Raw genomic sequence first — 19,734 nt, 5'->3', positions numbered from 1 at the left:
TCAAGGCCTGTCCTATTTAACTACTACTGTCCACTTCATATGTATATACTGTATTCTAGTCATGATTCATCCTATATAACTACTACTGTCCACTTCATATGTATATACTGTATTCTAGTCAAGGCCTGTCCTATTTAACTACTACTGTCCACTTCATATGTATATACTGTATTCTAGTCATGATTCATCCTATATAACTACTACTGTCCACTTCATATGTACATACTGTATTCTAGTCAAGGCCTGTCCTATATAACTACTACTGTCCACTTCATATGTATATACTGTATTCTAGTCAAGGCCTGTCCTATTTAACTACTACTGTCCACTTCATATGTATATACTGTATTCTAGTCAAGGCCTGTCCTATTTAACTACTACTGTCCACTTCATATGTATATACTGTATTCTAGTCATGATTCATCCTATATAACTACTACTGTCCACTTCATATGTATATACTGTATTCTAGTCATGATTCATCCTATATAACTACTACTGTACATATACTATTATATACACGTATTCTTCATAGATATGTGACTCATTTCAGGAAAACTGTTGCGTGTCCCAGGAGAGCCATTTGAAATGCCTTCTGGGACAGAAATGCCTTCTGGGACTAGAGTATGATTGCTAAGGAGATGGAGAAGGTTCTGGCGTTTGATTGCAAATATGCAGACAGAGTCGAAAAGCGAACACACAGAAGAAGGCTGTTGTGTAAAACCTCCGGATTACATCTTCAAACTTAAGGGCAACCGTGGCAACCTGACAGAGGGAGAAGCGTCCATCCAAGTAAACAAGGATGAGAGTCTAGCTAGCTACATTTTTCAGAAATTACACGTTTCTAATTTTGGTCAGAAAGTCGTTTTCATTTCAAGTTAAAGTGTACTGTTAGCTTGCTAGCTAAAGTTAGCCGGCTGGCTTGCTAAAGTTACGTGTACGATCTGTGTAGGAAAATTATTAGTATCTGAGAGCAATTTGCATTGCTAGTTATAGCCTAAGGTTAGCTAGCTAACATTGAACCTGGTTGGTTAGCAGATTCATGCAGGGTAGTAACATTATGAGTTGGGATTATGGGTCATTGTTTAGCTAGCTAGCTACATGTCTAAACCAAAAGACTTCACTATGCAAATAACTATTTCAATAGAATGTTCATGATGTCTCTGCGGTACATGATGTCTCTGGCTATCTACTCTGATTTCAGAGTTGTTTAGTACATGGCTTCACACGTGGCTAAAGCTTAATAAGAAGGAACGATGCTGAATGGGTGAAGACAAAGAAGAGTTCTCCAGCAGTAGGTACCAAAACATTCCAAGGGCCATTTTCTCAAAAGCAAGGTTACAAGTTCATCAACTTACTAAGCAGAAGTACTTTCCCCATTGTTCCTCAACTGTAGTGTATGATATAACATTTTCTCTACTTTTCATCCAATGTAAAAAAAAAAAAAACACAACTTCAAATTTTGCTACATAAAACCGAACCAGTCGGTCACATATTCTATTCGTATAGTCTACATCATTCCCAGCCATCCATTTACACACAGTACCAATCAAAAGTTAACACCTACTCATTCCAGGGTTTTTCTTTATTTGTACTATTTTCTACATTGTAGAATAATAGTGAAGACATCAAAACTATGAAATAACACATATGGAATCATGTAGTAACCAAAAAAGTGTTAAATCTAAATATAATTTATGTTCTTCAAAGTAGCCACATTTTGCATTGACGACGTCTTTCCATATTCTTGGCATTCTCTCAACCAGCTTCATGAGGTAGTCACCTGGAATGCATTTCAATTAACATGCGTCTTGTTAGGATTTGTGAAATTTCTTTCCTTCTTATTGCATTTGAGCCAATCTGTTGTGTTGTGACAAGGTAGGAGTGATATACAGAAGATAGCCCTATTTGGTAAAAGACCAAGTCCATATTATGGCAAGAACAGCTCAAATAAGCAAAGAGAAACGACAGCCCATCATTACTTTAAGACATGAAGGTCAGTCAATACGTAACGTTTCAAGAAATTTGAAAGCTCCTTCAAGAGCAGTCGCAAAAAAAACATCCAGCTCTATGATGAAACTGTCTCTCATGAGGACCGCCACAGGAATGGAAGACACAGAGTTACCTCAGAGGAGAAGTTTAGAAACTAAAGCTTTGGTTGTCTTCCTCTCAGACTTCCATGTCTTCTCCCTGGACATGATGACGCTTCACTGAGACACGGTAGTGATGACACCGTGGGCCTTGTTGATCTCTGCAACAGACAGGATGCTCTATTTTTTAAAATGTTATTTATCCGTTATCTTGCCAGCATACTTGGGCTTCAGGCAGAACTCTTCGCTTTTTGATGTATTTCAGAACTGCAGTTTCCTCTGCTTGGAGCAACAGTGAAGTGGGCAGGGCAGTACAGATTTCTTCTCTTACATCTGTAAGCAGAGTCTGAACATCAGACAGGATGGCATTGTCTCCCTCAATCCGTGCAATGGCTACTGCTATAGGTTTCAGGAGTTTCAGGCTGCTTACCACTCTCTCCCAAAATACATCATCCAGGAGGATCCTCTTGATGGGGCTGTCCATAATCGGCAGACTGTGATATGGCCATTTCTTAGAGAGACTCCTTCTCCTCAGGAGACTGTCACCACCCCAACTGGTGTTGCTGGGCAGCCTCAACATTTTCTTCTCACTTTGCTTGGTGAGGACTGCTATAACTTGATGACCCTTCACCTACCTAACCATTCCCTTGGCTCTCTTGTAGATTCTATCCATTGTTTTCAGTGCCATGATGTCCTTGAGGAGCAGATTCAATGCATGAGCAGCACAGCCAATGGGTGTGATGTGAGGGTAGGACCCCTCCACTTTAGACCAATCAGTCTTCATGTTCCCAGCATTGTTTGCCACCAGTGCAAATACCTTCTGTGGTCCAAGGTCATCGATGACTGCCTTCAGCTCATCTGCAATGTAGAGACCGGTGTGCCTGTTGTCCCATCTGTCTCACACTCCTCAGCTAGCAGGCTCAAGCAAGCTAAAACCCACCTGGTAGTTTTTTTGCTAACTAACAGAAATTGTTAACAAGTTAGAAATGATTTAAACACACTTTGCTGTAGGCTACTATTTACTAGTTAACAAAAAAAATAAATAATGTATGTATGTCATAATATATTCACCCCCACCCAGTATTGTAATCAAAACTCACCAGAAAGCATGTGAGCCCTTGGCTCAGACAGTGTAGTAGTGTGGCCTCAATAGCATCTCGTTAGTGTGCAAGATGTTGAGAATCAGCTGTACATGTGATGGAAGAATGCACTGTGAGGGTTGCAATTCCATTGAATTGGGGATAGTTTGACCAAAAAGGTTAACTGTTATAAGCTAACTTTTTAAATTAAATTATCCCAATTCCAGGGTTTAACTTCCTATGAAAATTCAGGACATTTTTTTGACCCTTTGCAACCCTAGAGGTGACCAAGAACCAGATGGTCACTCTGACAGAGCTCCTGAGTTCCTCTGTGGAGATGGGAGAACCTTCCAGAAGGACAGCCATCTCTGCAGCACTCCACCAATCAGGCTTTTATGGTAGAGTGGTCAGACGGAAGCCACTCCTCAGTAAAAAGGCACATGACAGCCCGCTTGGAGTTTACCAAAAGGCTCCTAAAAGACTCTCAGACCATGAGAAACAAGACTCTGATGAAACCAAGATTGAACTCTTTGGACCTGAAAGCCAAGAGTCACACCTGGAGGAAACCTGGCACCATCCCTACGGTGAAGCATGGTGGTGGCAGCATCACGTCTGGAGGAAACCTGGCACCATCCCTACGGTGAAGCATGGTGGTGGCAGCATCACGTCTGGAGGAAACCTGGCACCATCCCTACAGTGAAGCATGGTGGTGGCAGCATCACGTCTGGAGGAAACCTGGCACCATCCCTACAGTGAAGCATGGTGGTTGCAGCATCAAGCTGTGGGGACGTTTTTTAGTGACAGGGACTGGTAGACTAGTCAGGATCGAGGGAAAGACGAACAGAGTAAAATACAGAGAGAGACGCTTGATGAAAACCTGCTCCAGAGCACTCAGGACCTCAGACTGTGGTGAAAGCTCACCTTTCCAACAGGACAACGACACTAAGCACACAGCCAAGACAACGCAGGAGTGGTCTCTGAATATCCTTGGCCGGGACTTGATGTGACCATTTGCCGAAACATTTCCTTCAAATAGAGTTGATCAGGCTGTTGATCCTCTTCAATGGCTCTGCATACCTCAGTGGTAAACAGTCAGGACAGGATGCTATGGGTTCCTCCCTACTACCTCAGTGGACTGGTAGACAGCTAGTCAGTGGACTGGTAGACAGCTAGTCAGTGGACTGGTAGACAGCTAGTCAGTGAACTGGTAGACAGCTAGTCAGGACAGGATGCTATGGGTTCCTCCCTACTACCTCAGTGGACTGGTAGACAGCTAGTCAGTGGACTGGTAGACAGCTAGTCAGTGAACTGGTAGACAGCTAGTCAGGACAGGATGCTATGGGTTCCTCCCTACTACCTCAGTGGACTGGTAGACAGCTAGTCAGTGGACTGGTAGACAGCTAGTCAGTGGACTGGTAGACAGCTAGTCAGTGGACTGGTAGACAGCTAGTCAGTGGACTGGTAGACAGCTAGTCAGTGGACTGGTAGACAGCTAGTCAGTGGACTGGTAGACAGCTAGTCAGTGGACTGGTAGACAGCTAGTCAGTGGACTGGTAGACAGCTAGTCAGTGAACTGGTAGACAGCTAGTCAGGACAGGATGCTATGGGTTCCTCCCTACTACCTCAGTGGACTGGTAGACAGCTAGTCAGTGGACTGGTAGACAGCTAGTCAGTGGACTGGTAGACAGCTAGTCAGTGGACTGGTAGACAGCTAGTCAGTGGACTGGTAGACAGCTAGTCAGGACAGGATGCTACTTAGACAGCGTAGAAGGAGCCTCAGATTATTATTATTTTTTTTTAAATGTTGTTGATTGCAAAGTATAATTGTATTGGGATAGTTCCCAATGCAATTATACTTTGCAATCAACAAAAGCAAATCAATCAGCCCCACCCTGACCAACTCTTAACACTTTGTTTGGATTTGCATCAGATAGTTAATGAATGATGAATGGAACAAAAGATAACCGTAGATTCATTGTGATCTAATACACAGGATTAAGCATTTATTTACATAGAACCATGTTCCCACATTGTATTACATAAAGTTACTACACTAGAGTCGGGGGGGGGGTGGCAGCGTAGCCTGGTGGTTAGAGCGTTGGACTAGCAGCCGAAAGGTTGCAAGTTCAAATCCCCGAGCTGACAAGGTACAGTCAGTGCAGTCGTTCTGCCCCCCCCCCTGAACAAGGCAGTTAACCCCACTGTTCCCCGCTAGGCCGTCATTGAAAATAAGAATTTGTTCTTAACTGACTTGCCGAGTTAAATAAAAGGTTAAATAAATACACTTGAAAAATAACAAGAGTCACAAAAGAAGAAGCTTTCTGCAGAAAATAAAAATAAAATAAATCCCTAACAGATTCCGTTTGGGAATCAAATGGGTTCATAGTTATTAAGTCCAAACATAGACGTAGCAACTGCTGATTGGCCAGCCATTAACCTTAAGCTAACTTTAGCTAGCTAAAAACATAGACGTAGCAACTGCTGATTGGCCAGCCATTAACCTTATTAGCTAACTTTAGCTAGGTAAAAACATAGACGTAGCAACTGCTGATTGGCCAGCCATTAACCTTAAGCTAACTTTAGCTAGGTAAAAACATAGACGTAGCAACTGCTGATTGGCCAGCCATTAACGTTAAGCTAACTTTAGCTAGCTAAAAACATAGACGTAGCAACTGCTGATTGGCCAGCCATTAACGTTAAGCTAACTTTAGCTAGCTAAAAACATAGACGTAGCAACTGCTGATTGGCCAGCCATTAACCTTAAGCTAACTTTAGCTAGCTAAAAACATAGACGTAGCAACTGCTGATTGGCCAGCCATTAACCTTAAGCTAACTTTAGCTAGCTAAAAACATAGACGTAGCAACTGCTGATTGGCCAGCCATTAACCTTAAGCTAACTTTAGCTAGCTAAAAACATAGACGTAGCAACTGCTGATTGGCCAGCCATTAACCTTATTAGCTAGCTAAAAACATAGACGTAGCAACTGCTGATTGGCCAGCCATTAACGTTAAGCTAACTTTAGCTAGGTAAAAACATAGACGTAGCAACTGCTGATTGGCCAGCCATTAACCTTAAGCTAACTTTAGCTAGGTAAAAACATAGACGTAGCAACTGCTGATTGGCCAGCCATTAACCTTATTAGCTAGCTAAAAACATAGACGTAGCAACTGCTGATTGGCCAGCCATTAACCTTATTAGCTAGCTAAAAACATAGACGTAGCAACTGCTGATTGGCCAGCCATTAACCTTATTAGCTAGCTAAAAACATAGACGTAGCAACTGCTGATTGGCCAGCCATTAACCTTATTAGCTAGCTAAAAACATAGACGTAGCAACTGCTGATTGGCCAGCCATTAACCTTATTAGCTAGCTAAAAACATAGACGTAGCAACTGCTGATTGGCCAGCCATTAACGTTAAGCTAACTTTAGCTAGGTAAAAACATAGACGTAGCAACTGCTGATTGGCCAGCCATTAACCTTATTAGCTAGCTAAAAACATAGACGTAGCAACTGCTGATTGGCCAGCCATTAACGTTAAGCTAACTTTAGCTAGCTAAAAACATAGACGTAGCAACTGCTGATTGGCCAGCCATTAACCTTAAGCTAACTTTAGCTAGCTAAAAACATAGACGTAGCAACTGCTGATTGGCCAGCCATTAACGTTAAGCTAACTTTAGCTAGCTAAAAACATAGACGTAGCAACTGCTGATTGGCCAGCCATTAACCTTAAGCTAACTTTAGCTAGCTAAAAACATAGACGTAGCAACTGCTGATTGGCCAGCCATTAACCTTAAGCTAACTTTAGCTAGCTAAAAACATAGACGTAGCAACTGCTGATTGGCCAGCCATTAACCTTAAGCTAACTTTAGCTAGCTAAAAACATAGACGTAGCAACTGCTGATTGGCCAGCCATTAACCTTATTAGCTAGCTAAAAACATAGACGTAGCAACTGCTGATTGGCCACCTTATTAGCTAGCTAAAAACATAGACGTAGCAACTGCTGATTGGCCAGCCATTAACTTTAGCCACCGCTAGCTAAAAACATGTGTTTTAAAAATGGACAAAATATGGAGTTGATTTCTGGTAATTTCTGGTGATTTAGACAACAACAAAAAAATTCCCCCATCAAATCCATTAATGCTTTCATTAGCAGTTACCTGAAGTTTAATGTCGGTTTATAGAAAACAAAATCTAGTGGTTCAGTTTCTCTTAGCCCCATAGACTACATTGAGGAACCATCGAACATCAAGTTGTAAAATATTGAACTAGACACTTTAGAGTAGCAGAGACAGCTTGTGAATCAGGAGGATTCAGACTCCAGAGATCAGGGCCCAGACCCATCAAGCATCTTAGGGTTAATTAAACGGATCTTATCCTCAAAGACTCTTGCTTTATGGATAGTGAGGCCCTGAGCACATGTGTGATACGATGAACTACAGATGGGTGGGATTACAGGGAAGCAGAAGCCCCTGGTGAACTACAGATGGGTGGGATTACAGGGAAGCAGAAGACCCTGGTGAACTACAGATGGGTGGGATTACAGGGAAACAGGATGAGAAGCCCCTGGTGAACTACAGATAGGTGGGATTACAGGGAAACAGGATGAGAAGCCCCTGGTGAACTACAGATAGGTGGGATTACAGGGAAACAGGATGAGAAGCCCCTGGTGAACTACAGATAGGTGGGATTACAGGGAAACAGGATGAGAAGCCCCTGGTGAACTACAGATAGGTGGGATTACAGGGAAACAGGATGAGAAGCCCCTGGTGAACTACAGATAGGTGGGATTACAGGGAAACAGGATGAGAAGCCCCTGGTGAACTACAGATGGGTGGGATTACAGGGAAGCAGAAGCCCCTGGTGAACTACAGATGGGTGGGATTACATGGAAGCAGAAGACCCTGGTGAACTACAGATGGGTGGGATTACAGGGATCAGAAGCCCCTGGTGAACTACAGATGGGTGGGAGTACAGGGAAACAGGATGAGAAGCCCCTGGTGAACTACAGATGGGTGGGATTACAGGGAAGCAGAAGACCCTGGTGAACTACAGATGGGTGGGATTACAGGGATCAGAAGCCCCTGGTGAACTACAGATAGGTGGGATTACAGGGAAACAGGATGAGAAGCCCCTGGTGAACTACAGATGGGTGGGATTACAGGGAAGCAGAAGACCCTGGTGAACTACAGATGGGTGGGATTACAGGGAAGCAGAAGCCCCCGGTGAACTACAGATGGGTGGGATTACAGGGAAGCAGAAGACCCTGGTGAACTACAGATGGGTGGGATTACAGGGATCAGAAGCCCCTGGTGAACTACAGATAGGTGGGATTACAGGGAAGCAGAAGACCCTGTGAACTACAGATGGGTGGGATTACAGGGATGAGAAGCCCCTGGTGAACTACAGATAGGTGGGATTACAGGGAAACAGGATGAGAAGCCCCTGGTGAACTACAGATGGGTGGGATTACAGGGAAGCAGAAGACCCTGGTGAACTACAGATGGGTGGGATTACAGGGATCAGAAGCCCCTGGTGAACTACAGATAGGTGGGATTACAGGGAAACAGGATGTGAAGCCCCTGGTGAACTACAGATGGGTGGGATTACAGGGAAGCAGAAGACCCTGGTGAACTACAGATGGGTGGGATTACAGGGAAGCAGAAGACCCTGGTGAACTACAGATGGGTGGGATTACAGGGATCAGAAGCCCCTGGTGAACTACAGATAGGTGGGATTACAGGGAAACAGGATGAGAAGCCCCTGGTGAACTACAGATGGGTGGGATTACAGGGAAGCAGAAGACCCTGGTGAACTACAGATGGGTGGGATTACAGGGAAACAGAAGCCCCTGGTGAACTACAGATGGGTGGGATTACAGGGAAACAGAAGACCCTGGTGAACTACAGATAGGTGGGATTACAGGGACGTACTGGGGATCAGAAGCCAACCCCCAAAACCAACATCATGTAATATTCATACTTAATCAACTACAGAGAAACAAGCACTTCTTTACAGCCCACACAACATATCCTAGAATGGTTATTTAAAATTGCATTAAATATAAAGTCATAACTCTGGCTCACAACAATTTATTCCAGTTTCGTATTTAGCTTTACATTAAAATAGGATGGGCTTGCCATCTTCAACCTAGACTTTAGAGAAAGACCGAATTTCAAAACGGGCACATTCTGCATAATAGTTTGCTAAATGTTTTGGCTAAAAATAGCTTGCTACTTTGCTAGTTAGCTGTGGCTAACCGTGATAGCTAGCTATCTTTTTTGACACCCTTGTAATAACCATATTTTTAACGTCAATCTCGTAATTAGCTAGCTAAGCAGCTATTAGCCACTTAGCCAACTGCTAAACGTGGGAGAGAGAAAATTAACAAATTCAACTGGAAGGTATCAGCTAGCTAGTTAGCTACAAATCTTCAGGGCTGTCTGGTCCAGGCTAATTCTCCCGGTCAGACTGTAGATAGCTAATTTAGGTAACTGTACTCCAATTTTATTTATCACACTGATACATCAAGCCAACTGACATTTACTCATGAGGTGCTGACTTGTTGCACCCTTGACAACTACTGTGATAATTATTATTTGACCATGCTGGTCATTTATGAACATTTGAACATCTTGGCCCCATGTTCTGTTATAATCTCCACCCGGCACAGCCAGAAGAGGACTGGCCACCCCACATAGCCTGGTTCCTCTCTAGGTTTCTTCCTAGGTTCTGGCCTTTCTAGGAGAGTTTGTCCTTGCCACCCCTCATAGCCTGGTTCCTCTCTAGGTTTCTTCCTAGGTTCTGGCCTTTCTGGGGAGTTTTTCCTAGCCACCGTGCTTCTACATCTGCATTGCTTGCTGTTTGGGGTTTTTTCAGGCTGGGTTTCTGTATAAGCACTTTGTGATATCAGCTGATAATCAGCTCCTATGTTGTTCAACTTTCCAAGATATGACTGTGGCTACCACTAACTAGCATGATGATGAAAAAGGGCAGTTTTCCCCCCAAAAAACGAGCAGTATTTCCATCTTTTCAACGAAGCCATGTGGATTAAGGTAACATTCGGAGTACAGTGGTATATCCCATTCCTGAATTGAGGTACGTTTCCCAACCCCACATCTCACACCGGCTCCACGGTGTCTTTATGTAAAGACATGATAGCGTTCCGATCCAAGTGCAGCTCAGTGTAAACACTCCGAAATTATATGATTTGGGTATTTTTCTGGTAAATTAGCATTACTAGTTTCCTGGATAACATTGGGCTCTTTGGCTGGAAAATGATCACTGGCGGATAGAGAACATTAGTATAACAGGGTTCTGGTAAGTATAACAGGGTTCTGGTAAATATAACAGGGTTCTGGTAAGTATAACAGGGTTCTGGTAAGTATAACAGGGTTCTGGTAAATATAACAGGTGTCTGGTAAGTATAACAAGGTTCTGGTAAGTATAACAGGGTTCTGGTAAGTATAACAAGGTTCTGGTAAGTATAACAGGGTTCTGGTAAGTATAACAAGGTTTTGGTAAGTATAGCAGGGTTCTGGTAAGTATAACAGGGTTCTGGTAAGTATAACAGGTGTCTGGTAAGTATAACAAGGTTCTGGTAAGTATAACAGGGTTCTGGCAAGTATAACAGGGTTCTGGTAAGTATAACAGGTGTCTGGTAAGTATAACAAGGTTCTGGTAAGTATAACAGGGTTCTGGTAAGTATAATAAAGGTTCTGGTAAGTATAACAGGGTTCTGGTAAGTATAACAGGTGTCTGGTAAGTATAACAGGGTTCTGGTAAGTATAACAAGGTTATGGTAAGTATAACAGGGCTCTGGTAAGTATAACAAGGTTCTGGTAAGTATAACAAGGTTCTGGTAAGTATAACAGGGTTCTGGTAAGTATAACAAGGTTCTGGTAAGTGTAACAGGGTTCTGGTAAGTGTAACAGGGTTCTGGTAAGTATAACAGGGTTCTGGCAAGTATAACAGGGTTCTGGTAAGTATAACAGGGTTCTGGTAAGTATAACAAGGGTTCTGGTAAGTATAACAAGGTTCTGGTAAGTATAACAAGGTTCTGGTAAGTATAACAAGGTTCTGGTTAGTATAACAGGGTTCTGGTTAGTAGAACAAGGTTCTGGTAAGTATAACAAGGTTCTGGTTAGTATAACAGGGTTCTGGTAAGTATAACAAGGTTCTGGTAAGTATAACAGGGTTCTGGTTAGTATAACAAGGTTCTGGTAAGTATACCAAGGTTCTGGTAAGTATAACAGGGTTCTGGCAAGTATAACAAGGTTATGGTAAGTATAACAAGGTTCTGGCAAGTATAACAAGGGTTCTGGCAAGTATAACAAGGGCTCTGGTAAGTATAACAGGGTTCTGGTAAGTATGACAAGGGTTCTGTTAAGTATACCAGGGTTCTGGTTAGTATAACAGGGTTCTGGTAAGTATAACAAGGGTTCTGGTAAGTATAACAGGGTTCTGGTAAGTATAACAAGGTTCTGGTTAGTATAACAAGGTTCTGGCAAGTATAACAAGGGTTCTGGCAAGTATAACAGGGTTCTGGTAAGTATAACAAGGTTCTGGTTAGTATAACAAGGTTCTGGCAAGTATAACAAGGTTCTGGTAAGAATAACAAGGTTCTGGTAAGAATAACAAGGGTTCTGGTAAGAATAACAGGGTTATGGTAAATATTAAAAGGTTCTGGTAAGTATAACAATGTTCTGGTAAGTATAACGAGGTTCTGGTTAGTATAACAATGTTTTGGTAAGTATAACAGGGTTCTGGTAAGTATAACAAGGGTTCTGGCAAGTATAACAGGGTTCTGGTAAGTATAACAAGGTTATGGTAAGTATAACAGGGCTCTGGTAAGTATAACAAGGTTCTGGTAAGTATAACAAGGTTCTGGTAAGTATAACAGGGTTCTGGTAAGTATAACAAGGTTCTGGTAAGTGTAACAGGGTTCTGGTAAGTGTAACAGGGTTCTGGTAAGTATAACAGGGTTCTGGCAAGTATAACAGGGTTCTGGTAAGTATAACAGGGTTCTGGTAAGTATAACAAGGGTTCTGGTAAGTATAACAAGGTTCTGGTAAGTATAACAAGGTTCTGGTAAGTATAACAAGGTTCTGGTTAGTATAACAGGGTTCTGGTTAGTAGAACAAGGTTCTGGTAAGTATAACAAGGTTCTGGTTAGTATAACAGGGTTCTGGTAAGTATAACAAGGTTCTGGTAAGTATAACAGGGTTCTGGTTAGTATAACAAGGTTCTGGTAAGTATACCAAGGTTCTGGTAAGTATAACAGGGTTCTGGCAAGTATAACAAGGTTATGGTAAGTATAACAAGGTTCTGGCAAGTATAACAAGGGTTCTGGCAAGTATAACAAGGGCTCTGGTAAGTATAACAGGGTTCTGGTAAGTATGACAAGGGTTCTGTTAAGTATACCAGGGTTCTGGTTAGTATAACAGGGTTCTGGTAAGTATAACAAGGGTTCTGGTAAGTATAACAGGGTTCTGGTAAGTATAACAAGGTTCTGGTTAGTATAACAAGGTTCTGGCAAGTATAACAAGGGTTCTGGCAAGTATAACAGGGTTCTGGTAAGTATAACAAGGTTCTGGTTAGTATAACAAGGTTCTGGCAAGTATAACAAGGTTCTGGTAAGAATAACAAGGTTCTGGTAAGAATAACAAGGGTTCTGGTAAGAATAACAGGGTTATGGTAAATATTAAAAGGTTCTGGTAAGTATAACAATGTTCTGGTAAGTATAACGAGGTTCTGGTTAGTATAACAATGTTTTGGTAAGTATAACAGGGTTCTGGTAAGTATAACAAGGGTTCTGGCAAGTATAACAGGGTTCTGGTAAGTATAACAAGGGTTCTGGTAAGCATAACAGGGTTCTGGCAAGTATAACAGGGTTCTGGTAAGTATAACAGGGTTCTGGTAAGTATAACAAGGGTTCTGGTAAGCATAACAGGGTTCTGGCAAGTATAACAGGGTTCTGGTAAGTATAACAGGGTTCTGGTAAGTATAGCAGGGGTCTGGTGAGTATAACAGGGTTCTGGTGAGTATAACAGGGTTATGGTGAGTATAACAAGGTTCTGGTAAGAATAACAAGGGTTATGGTAAGTATTAAAAGGTTCTGGTAAGTATAACAAGGTTCTGGTAAGTATAACAAGGTTATGGCAAGTATAACAATGTTCTGGTAAGTATAACAGGGTTCTGGTAAGTACAACAGGGTTCTGGTGAGTATAACAGGGTTCTGGTAAGTATAACAGGGTTATGGTAAGTATAACAGGGTTATGGTAAGTATAACAGGGCTCTGGTAAGTATAACAAGGTTCTGGTAAGTATAACAGGGTTCTGGTAAGTATAACAGGGTTCTGGTGAGTATAACAGGGTTCTGGTGAGTATAACAGGGTTATGGTAAGTATAACAGGGTTATGGTAAGTATAATAGGGTTATGGCAAGTATAACAAGGTTCTGGCGAGTATAACAGGGTTCTGGTAAGTATAACAAGGTTCTGGCAAGTATAACAGGGCTCTGGTAAGTATAACAAGGTTCTGGTAAGTATAACAGGGTTCTGGTGAGTATAACAGGGTTCTGGTGAGTATAACAGGGTTCTGGTGAGTATAACAGGGTTCTGGTAAGTATAACAGGGTTATGTAAGTATAACAAGGTTCTGGCAAGTATAACAAGGTTTCTGGTTAGTATAACAAGGTTCTGGTAAGTATAACAAGGTTATGGCAAGTATAACAAGGTTCTGGCGAGTATAACAGGGTTCTGGTAAGTATAACAGGGTTCTGGTAAGTATAACAGGGTTATGTAAGTATAACAAGGTTCTGGCAAGTATAACAGGGTTCTGGTAAGTATCACAGGGTTATGGTAAGTATAACAGGGTTCTGGTAAGTATAACAAGGTTCTGGCAAGTATAACAGGGTTCTGGTAAGTATAACAGGGTTATGTAAGTATAACAAGGTTCTGGCAAGTATAACAGGGTTCTGGTAAGTATAACAGGGTTCTGGTAAGTATCACAGGGTTATGGTAAGTATAACGGGGTTCTGGTAATTATAACAAGGTTCTGGCAAGTATAACAAGGTTCTGGCAAGTATAACAGGGTTCTGGCAAGTATAACAAGGTTCTGGCAAGTATAACAGGGTTCTGGTAATATATATTAACTACCAGTCTGATCTATTAACCAACATAACTACCAGTCTGATCTATTAACCAACATAACTACCAGTCTGATCTATTAACCACATAACTACCAGTCTGATCGATTAACCCACATAACTACCAGTCTGATCGATTAACCCACATAACTACCAGTCTGATCTATTAACCAACATAACGTTAGCTATCAGCTAACAATAACAATACTAGCTTACGACTTCCACTGTACCGTTTTCGTACACAAATGAAATTCATTCCCTACAACAAATCAAGTAAATCTTCAAAATAAATTCGATTTCAACTATATGTAAACAGCGGAGATTAGTTTAATACATAAATACGTCATTTTATTTTAGTTTTTTTTGTTATTATTTCGGGATACGCTTTACCTTCAGTTGCGCACTCTCCGCCATCTTGTAACTTTTAGCGCATGCGTGATCAGGGTTGCCAGCCCCCTCCAGGTCTAACACATGTATAGATATCAATGACCACTCAAAACCAGCCCACAAATAACTGAAAACTAGTCCAAAATTGTTTTTTTTTAGCAGCAAGCTACGATTTGCCACATCTATCTAATAGGTTTCTCAGAAGATGATAATCTACAGCAAATAGAGTCCCACAGTGGTGGTGTCTTAATACCAATGAAACCATTTCTCTCTTGACTGTTTTCTATCGTTTTTTCTACCATACATTTTTTTCCCCCATGGGGGATTTTAGAAACACTTCCCACAAGAGCTATGTTTCATGTAGGCTTACCCTGGCGTGACGTTTTGATAACCATGTAAATCTCTCTTAAGACAAGGTGACGTTTATCAATACATTCATCTCTATTTACTCTCAGATTCGAAAATGCTAATTGGCAGCAAAGTAGACGTCATTGAAAACTACAAATCCCAGCATGCTCCTTGCACGTCATCTCTAGCTGACACCTTTATTAACAAGTAGTGTCAATTTAAACTTGCACAAGACAGTTCACAGAATTGTCAATTTTAAAGAAATGTAGCCAATTTATTTGTTACTACATTTAGCTAACATGAGATAGTTAATCCAGAGATTCTTACCCTTGCCTCCATCCGACAGTCTTTTCCAGATCATCATGGCATTTGTAGTTCTTTGTGATAGCAGCTAATTAGCGTTTCATTTTTGGGAAGGGGGAGGGGTAAATACAGGCGAATATATGGATAAAAGTCACCTTGTCCTTACATGCCAGGGGCCTTCCGAGTGGCACAGGGGTCTACAGCCACTGCATAGCAGTGCTTGAGGTGTCACTACAGACCCGGGTTGATCCCAGGCTGTGTCGCAACTGGCTGTGACCGGGGTCCCATAGGGTGGTGCACAATTAGCCCAGCCTCGCCCGGGTTAGGGGAGGGTTTACTTGGCTCATCGTGTTCTCGTGGCAGGCCGGGTACCTGCAGGCTGACATCGGTTGTTAGTTGTGGACGACAGGAAAAGGAGGGCCGAGCACGCCCCCTTTCTCATCGACGGGGCTGCGGTGGAGCAGGTCGAGAGCTTCAAGTTACTTGGTGTCCACATCACCAAACAAGCAAAGAGAAATGACAGTCCATCATTACTTTAAGACATAGTTAGGTATGTGAAGGGTCATCCATTTATAGCAGCCATCTACCTCACCAAGCAAAGTAGGAAGAATAAGAGACCACGTTGAAGCATCCCAGCAACACCCGTCTGCCGATATGGACAGCAGCACCTGTTGGGGTGGTGATGTCATCATGTTTGACAGTCTCCTGGAGGGGAAGGAGCCTCTCTAAGAAATGGCCATATCACAGTCTAGAATCTACAAGGCACTGAAAACAATGGATACACTCGTTGGGGTGATGTTGTCATCATGTTTGATGGATCATAAAAACGTAATTGCAAATGATTAAATCTTTCCAATAAAAAAAAAATAAAAAAATGTAGTTACAAATTTAACTTTAATTAAATGAGTTGACTCTTCACAATGGATAATTTCACTGAACAACCGAAGGGAATATTGAATGATTCATAGCATCTCCCAAAAATATTTTCAACTTACATCAGTAAAATGATAGTCTACAAACTAAAGCTTTGGTTGTCTTGCTCTCAGGCATCCATGTTTTTTTCCCTGGACCTCCTCAATGTCCACCTCTTGAACATCAGACTCTGAGGCCTCATCTTCACTATCACTTTCCAACCTTGTTTAGGATAGCTCGTTGTCAGGCTCAAAAAAGCCTCAAATTTGCCCAGATGGCCACCAAATTTTCTAAACTTGTGTTGGTCAGCCTGTTGCGTGCGTTGGTGTGTGTGTTCCCAAACAAGGACCAGTTACGCTCTGAGGCGGCTGATGTCGGTGGGATTTGGAGGATGATGGAGGCAACAGAGGAAAGAACCTCAGATCCATAAAGTCCCTTCCACCCGGTGGCTGATGAGATATGTTGGCACGACTGCCATATTGCATCTCCATCCCAAAGCCCTTGCTTGGAAGTGTACTTTGTCAGACTGCCAAGAACCTCGCCCTCATCCAGGCCAAGGTGGCGAGACACGGTAGTGATGACTTCCATGTCTTCTCCCTGGACATGATGACGCTTCACCGAGACACGGTAGTGATGACACCGTGGGCCTTGTTGATCTCTGCAACAGACAGGATGCTCTATTTTTTTTAAATGTTATTTATCCGTTATCTTGCCAGCATACTTGGGCTTCAGGCAGAACTCTTCGCTTTTTGATGTGTTTCAGAACTGCAGTTTCCTCTGCTCTGAGAAACAAGTGAAGTGGGCTGGGCAGTACGGATTTCTTCTCTTACATCTGCAAGCAGAGTCTGAACATCAGACAGGATGACAATTTCTCCCACAATCTGTGCAATGGCTACTGCTATAGGTTTCAGGCTGCTTTACCACTCTCTCCCAAAAATACATCATCCAGGAGGATCCGCTTGATGGGGCTGTCCATAAAATAAGTCAGAATCATGAGTGTCTGCTGCAGCGCTCTCTCTCAACACCAATGACTGTGCTCAACACATACACACCCTTCACGGCCCTAATCTTCCCTGCCCATGTATCACTCACTCACTCATTTACTCAGTAACAGCCACACTGCCTGATAGTCAGCAGGAGTGGGGCACAGTGAAATGTATTGCTCTCACAATTGACCAGAAGATGGCACTCTCACACCACATAAATCAAAAGACTGTAGCCTAAATCAATAGACTGTAGCCTGTATATAAATCAATAGACTGTAGCCTGTATATAAATCAATAGACTGTAGCATGTATATAAATCAATAGACTGTAGCCTAAATCAATAGACTGTAGCCTGTATATAAATCAATAGACTGTAGCCTGTATATGAATCAATAGCCTGTAGCCTGTATATAAATCAATAGACTGTAGCCTGTATATGAATCAATAGCCTGTAGCCTGTATATAAATCAATAGACTGTAGCCTGTATATAAATCAATAGACTGTAGCCTGTATATAAATCAATAGACTGTAGCCTGTATATAAATCAATAGACTGTAGCATGTATATAAATCAATAGACTGTAGCATGTATATAAATCAATAGACTGTAGCCTATATATAAATCAATAGACTGTAGCCTAAATCAATAGACTGTAGCCTGTATATGAATCAATAGCCTGTAGCCTGTATATAAATCAATAGACTGTAGCCTGTATATAAATCAATAGACTGTAGCCTGTATATAAATCAATAGACTGTAGCCTGTATATAAATCAATAGACTGTAGCCTGTATATAAATCAATAGACTGTAGCCTGTATATAAATCAATAGACTGTAGCCTGTATATAAATCAATAGACTGTAGCATGTATATAAATCAATAGACTGTAGCCTATATCTAAATCAATAGACTGTAGCCTAAATCAATAGACTGTAGCCTATATATAAATCAATAGACTGTAGCCTAAATCAATAGACTGTAGCCTATATATAAATCAATAGACTGTAGCCTAAATCAATAGACTGTAGCCTATATATAAATCAATAGACTGTAGCCTAAATCAATAGACTGTAGCCTATATATAAATCAATAGACTGTAGCCTAAATCAATAGACTGTAGCCTGTATATAAATCAATAGACTGTAGCCTAAATCAATAGACTGTAGCCTGTATATAAATCAATAGACTGTAGCCTGTATATAAATCAATAGACTGTAGCCTAAATCAATAGACTGTAGCCTGTATATAAATCAATAGACTGTAGCCTAAATCAATAGACTGTAGCCTGTATATAAATCAATAGACTGTAGCCTGTAAATAAATCAATAGACTGTAACCTGTATATACAGTATATACATCCGTACATCTGAGAGGATATATTGCACATTGTGGTAATAGCTTCATTTAAGCATGGATAGGCATTTAGGCATGGATTTCCCCCCAAGAAGGTACCACTATGACAAGCTATAGCCCCACTATTACCAGTCTGTCACCACTACGACAAGCTATAGCCCCACTATTACCAGTCTGTCACCACTACGACAAGCTATAGCCCCACTATTACCAGTCTGTCACCACTATGACAAGCTATAGCCCCACTATTACCAGTCTGTCACCACTACGACAAGCTATAGCCCCACTATTACCAGTCTGTCACCACTATGACAAGCTATAGCCCCACTATTACCAGTCTGTCACTACTATGACAAGCTATAGCCCCACTATTACCAGTCTGTCTCCACTATGACAAGCTATAGCCCCACTATTACCAGTCTGTCTGCACTATGACAAGCTATAGCCCCACTATTACCAGTCTGTCTCCACTATGACAAGCTATAGCCCCACTATTACCAGTCTGTCTGCACTATGACAAGCTATAGCCCCACTATTACCAGTCTGTCACCACTATGACAAGCTATAGCCCCACTATTACCAGTGCATTTGTATAATTTCAATCGTTATAACACATCCATGATATTGTGTTATGTTATTATTTCACGAAAATATCAGCGTGAGAATCACCAAACAAGGTATTTTATTACACGTTGAAGTCATTTAGGGGTTTAAAGTTTAAAGTGCATTACATCGAGAGAATAGAAAGTTGTGGATGAACAAAGAGCAAACCGTGGTAATGAATAAACAACGTTAGGAAATGAAATCAAAACGTAAACTACTCACATTCAAATGATAACATAGTACTTCCATAAAGACATTTGACTAACAACTATCACAGGATACAGATTCATTGCACTTTGCCTCTAAATATATATATATATATATATATATATAAATGCTTAATAAAAGTTATGGTATAAATAAAATGTATTTGATGTGGTGTTTTATAATTTTATATAAATTATACATTGAGTCTGAATTCACACGCCCCCAATATGTTAATTACAGACCAGTGACGTCTTACAGACCAGTAACAATGCTGATCTAGGATCAGGTCCGTCCATGTCCAGTCATTCAAAGTCATAGA

The 19,734-nt window shown here is 41.5% G+C and overlaps 1 protein-coding gene across 1 annotated transcript in view; it reads right to left on the bottom strand.

The window, feature by feature from the left end:
* Positions 1–14,868, bottom strand: part of LOC110521158 (E3 SUMO-protein ligase PIAS1-like) — a 48,594-nt gene extending 33,726 nt beyond the window's left edge. Inside the window, exon 1 of the mRNA XM_036969029.1 lies at positions 14,706–14,868. Within this exon, the coding sequence (XP_036824924.1) occupies positions 14,706–14,729 (24 nt within the window). The 5' untranslated portion in view covers positions 14,730–14,868. The remainder of the gene's footprint in view (positions 1–14,705) is intronic.
* Positions 14,869–19,734: the final 4,866 nt, after the last annotated feature.

This window comes from Oncorhynchus mykiss, chromosome 30 (assembly GCF_013265735.2).
Source record: "Oncorhynchus mykiss isolate Arlee chromosome 30, USDA_OmykA_1.1, whole genome shotgun sequence".
NCBI lineage: Eukaryota > Metazoa > Chordata > Actinopteri > Salmoniformes > Salmonidae > Oncorhynchus > Oncorhynchus mykiss.
The sequence above is the reverse complement of the archived record's forward strand: the minus strand, read 5'-3'. Positions and strand labels throughout refer to the sequence as shown.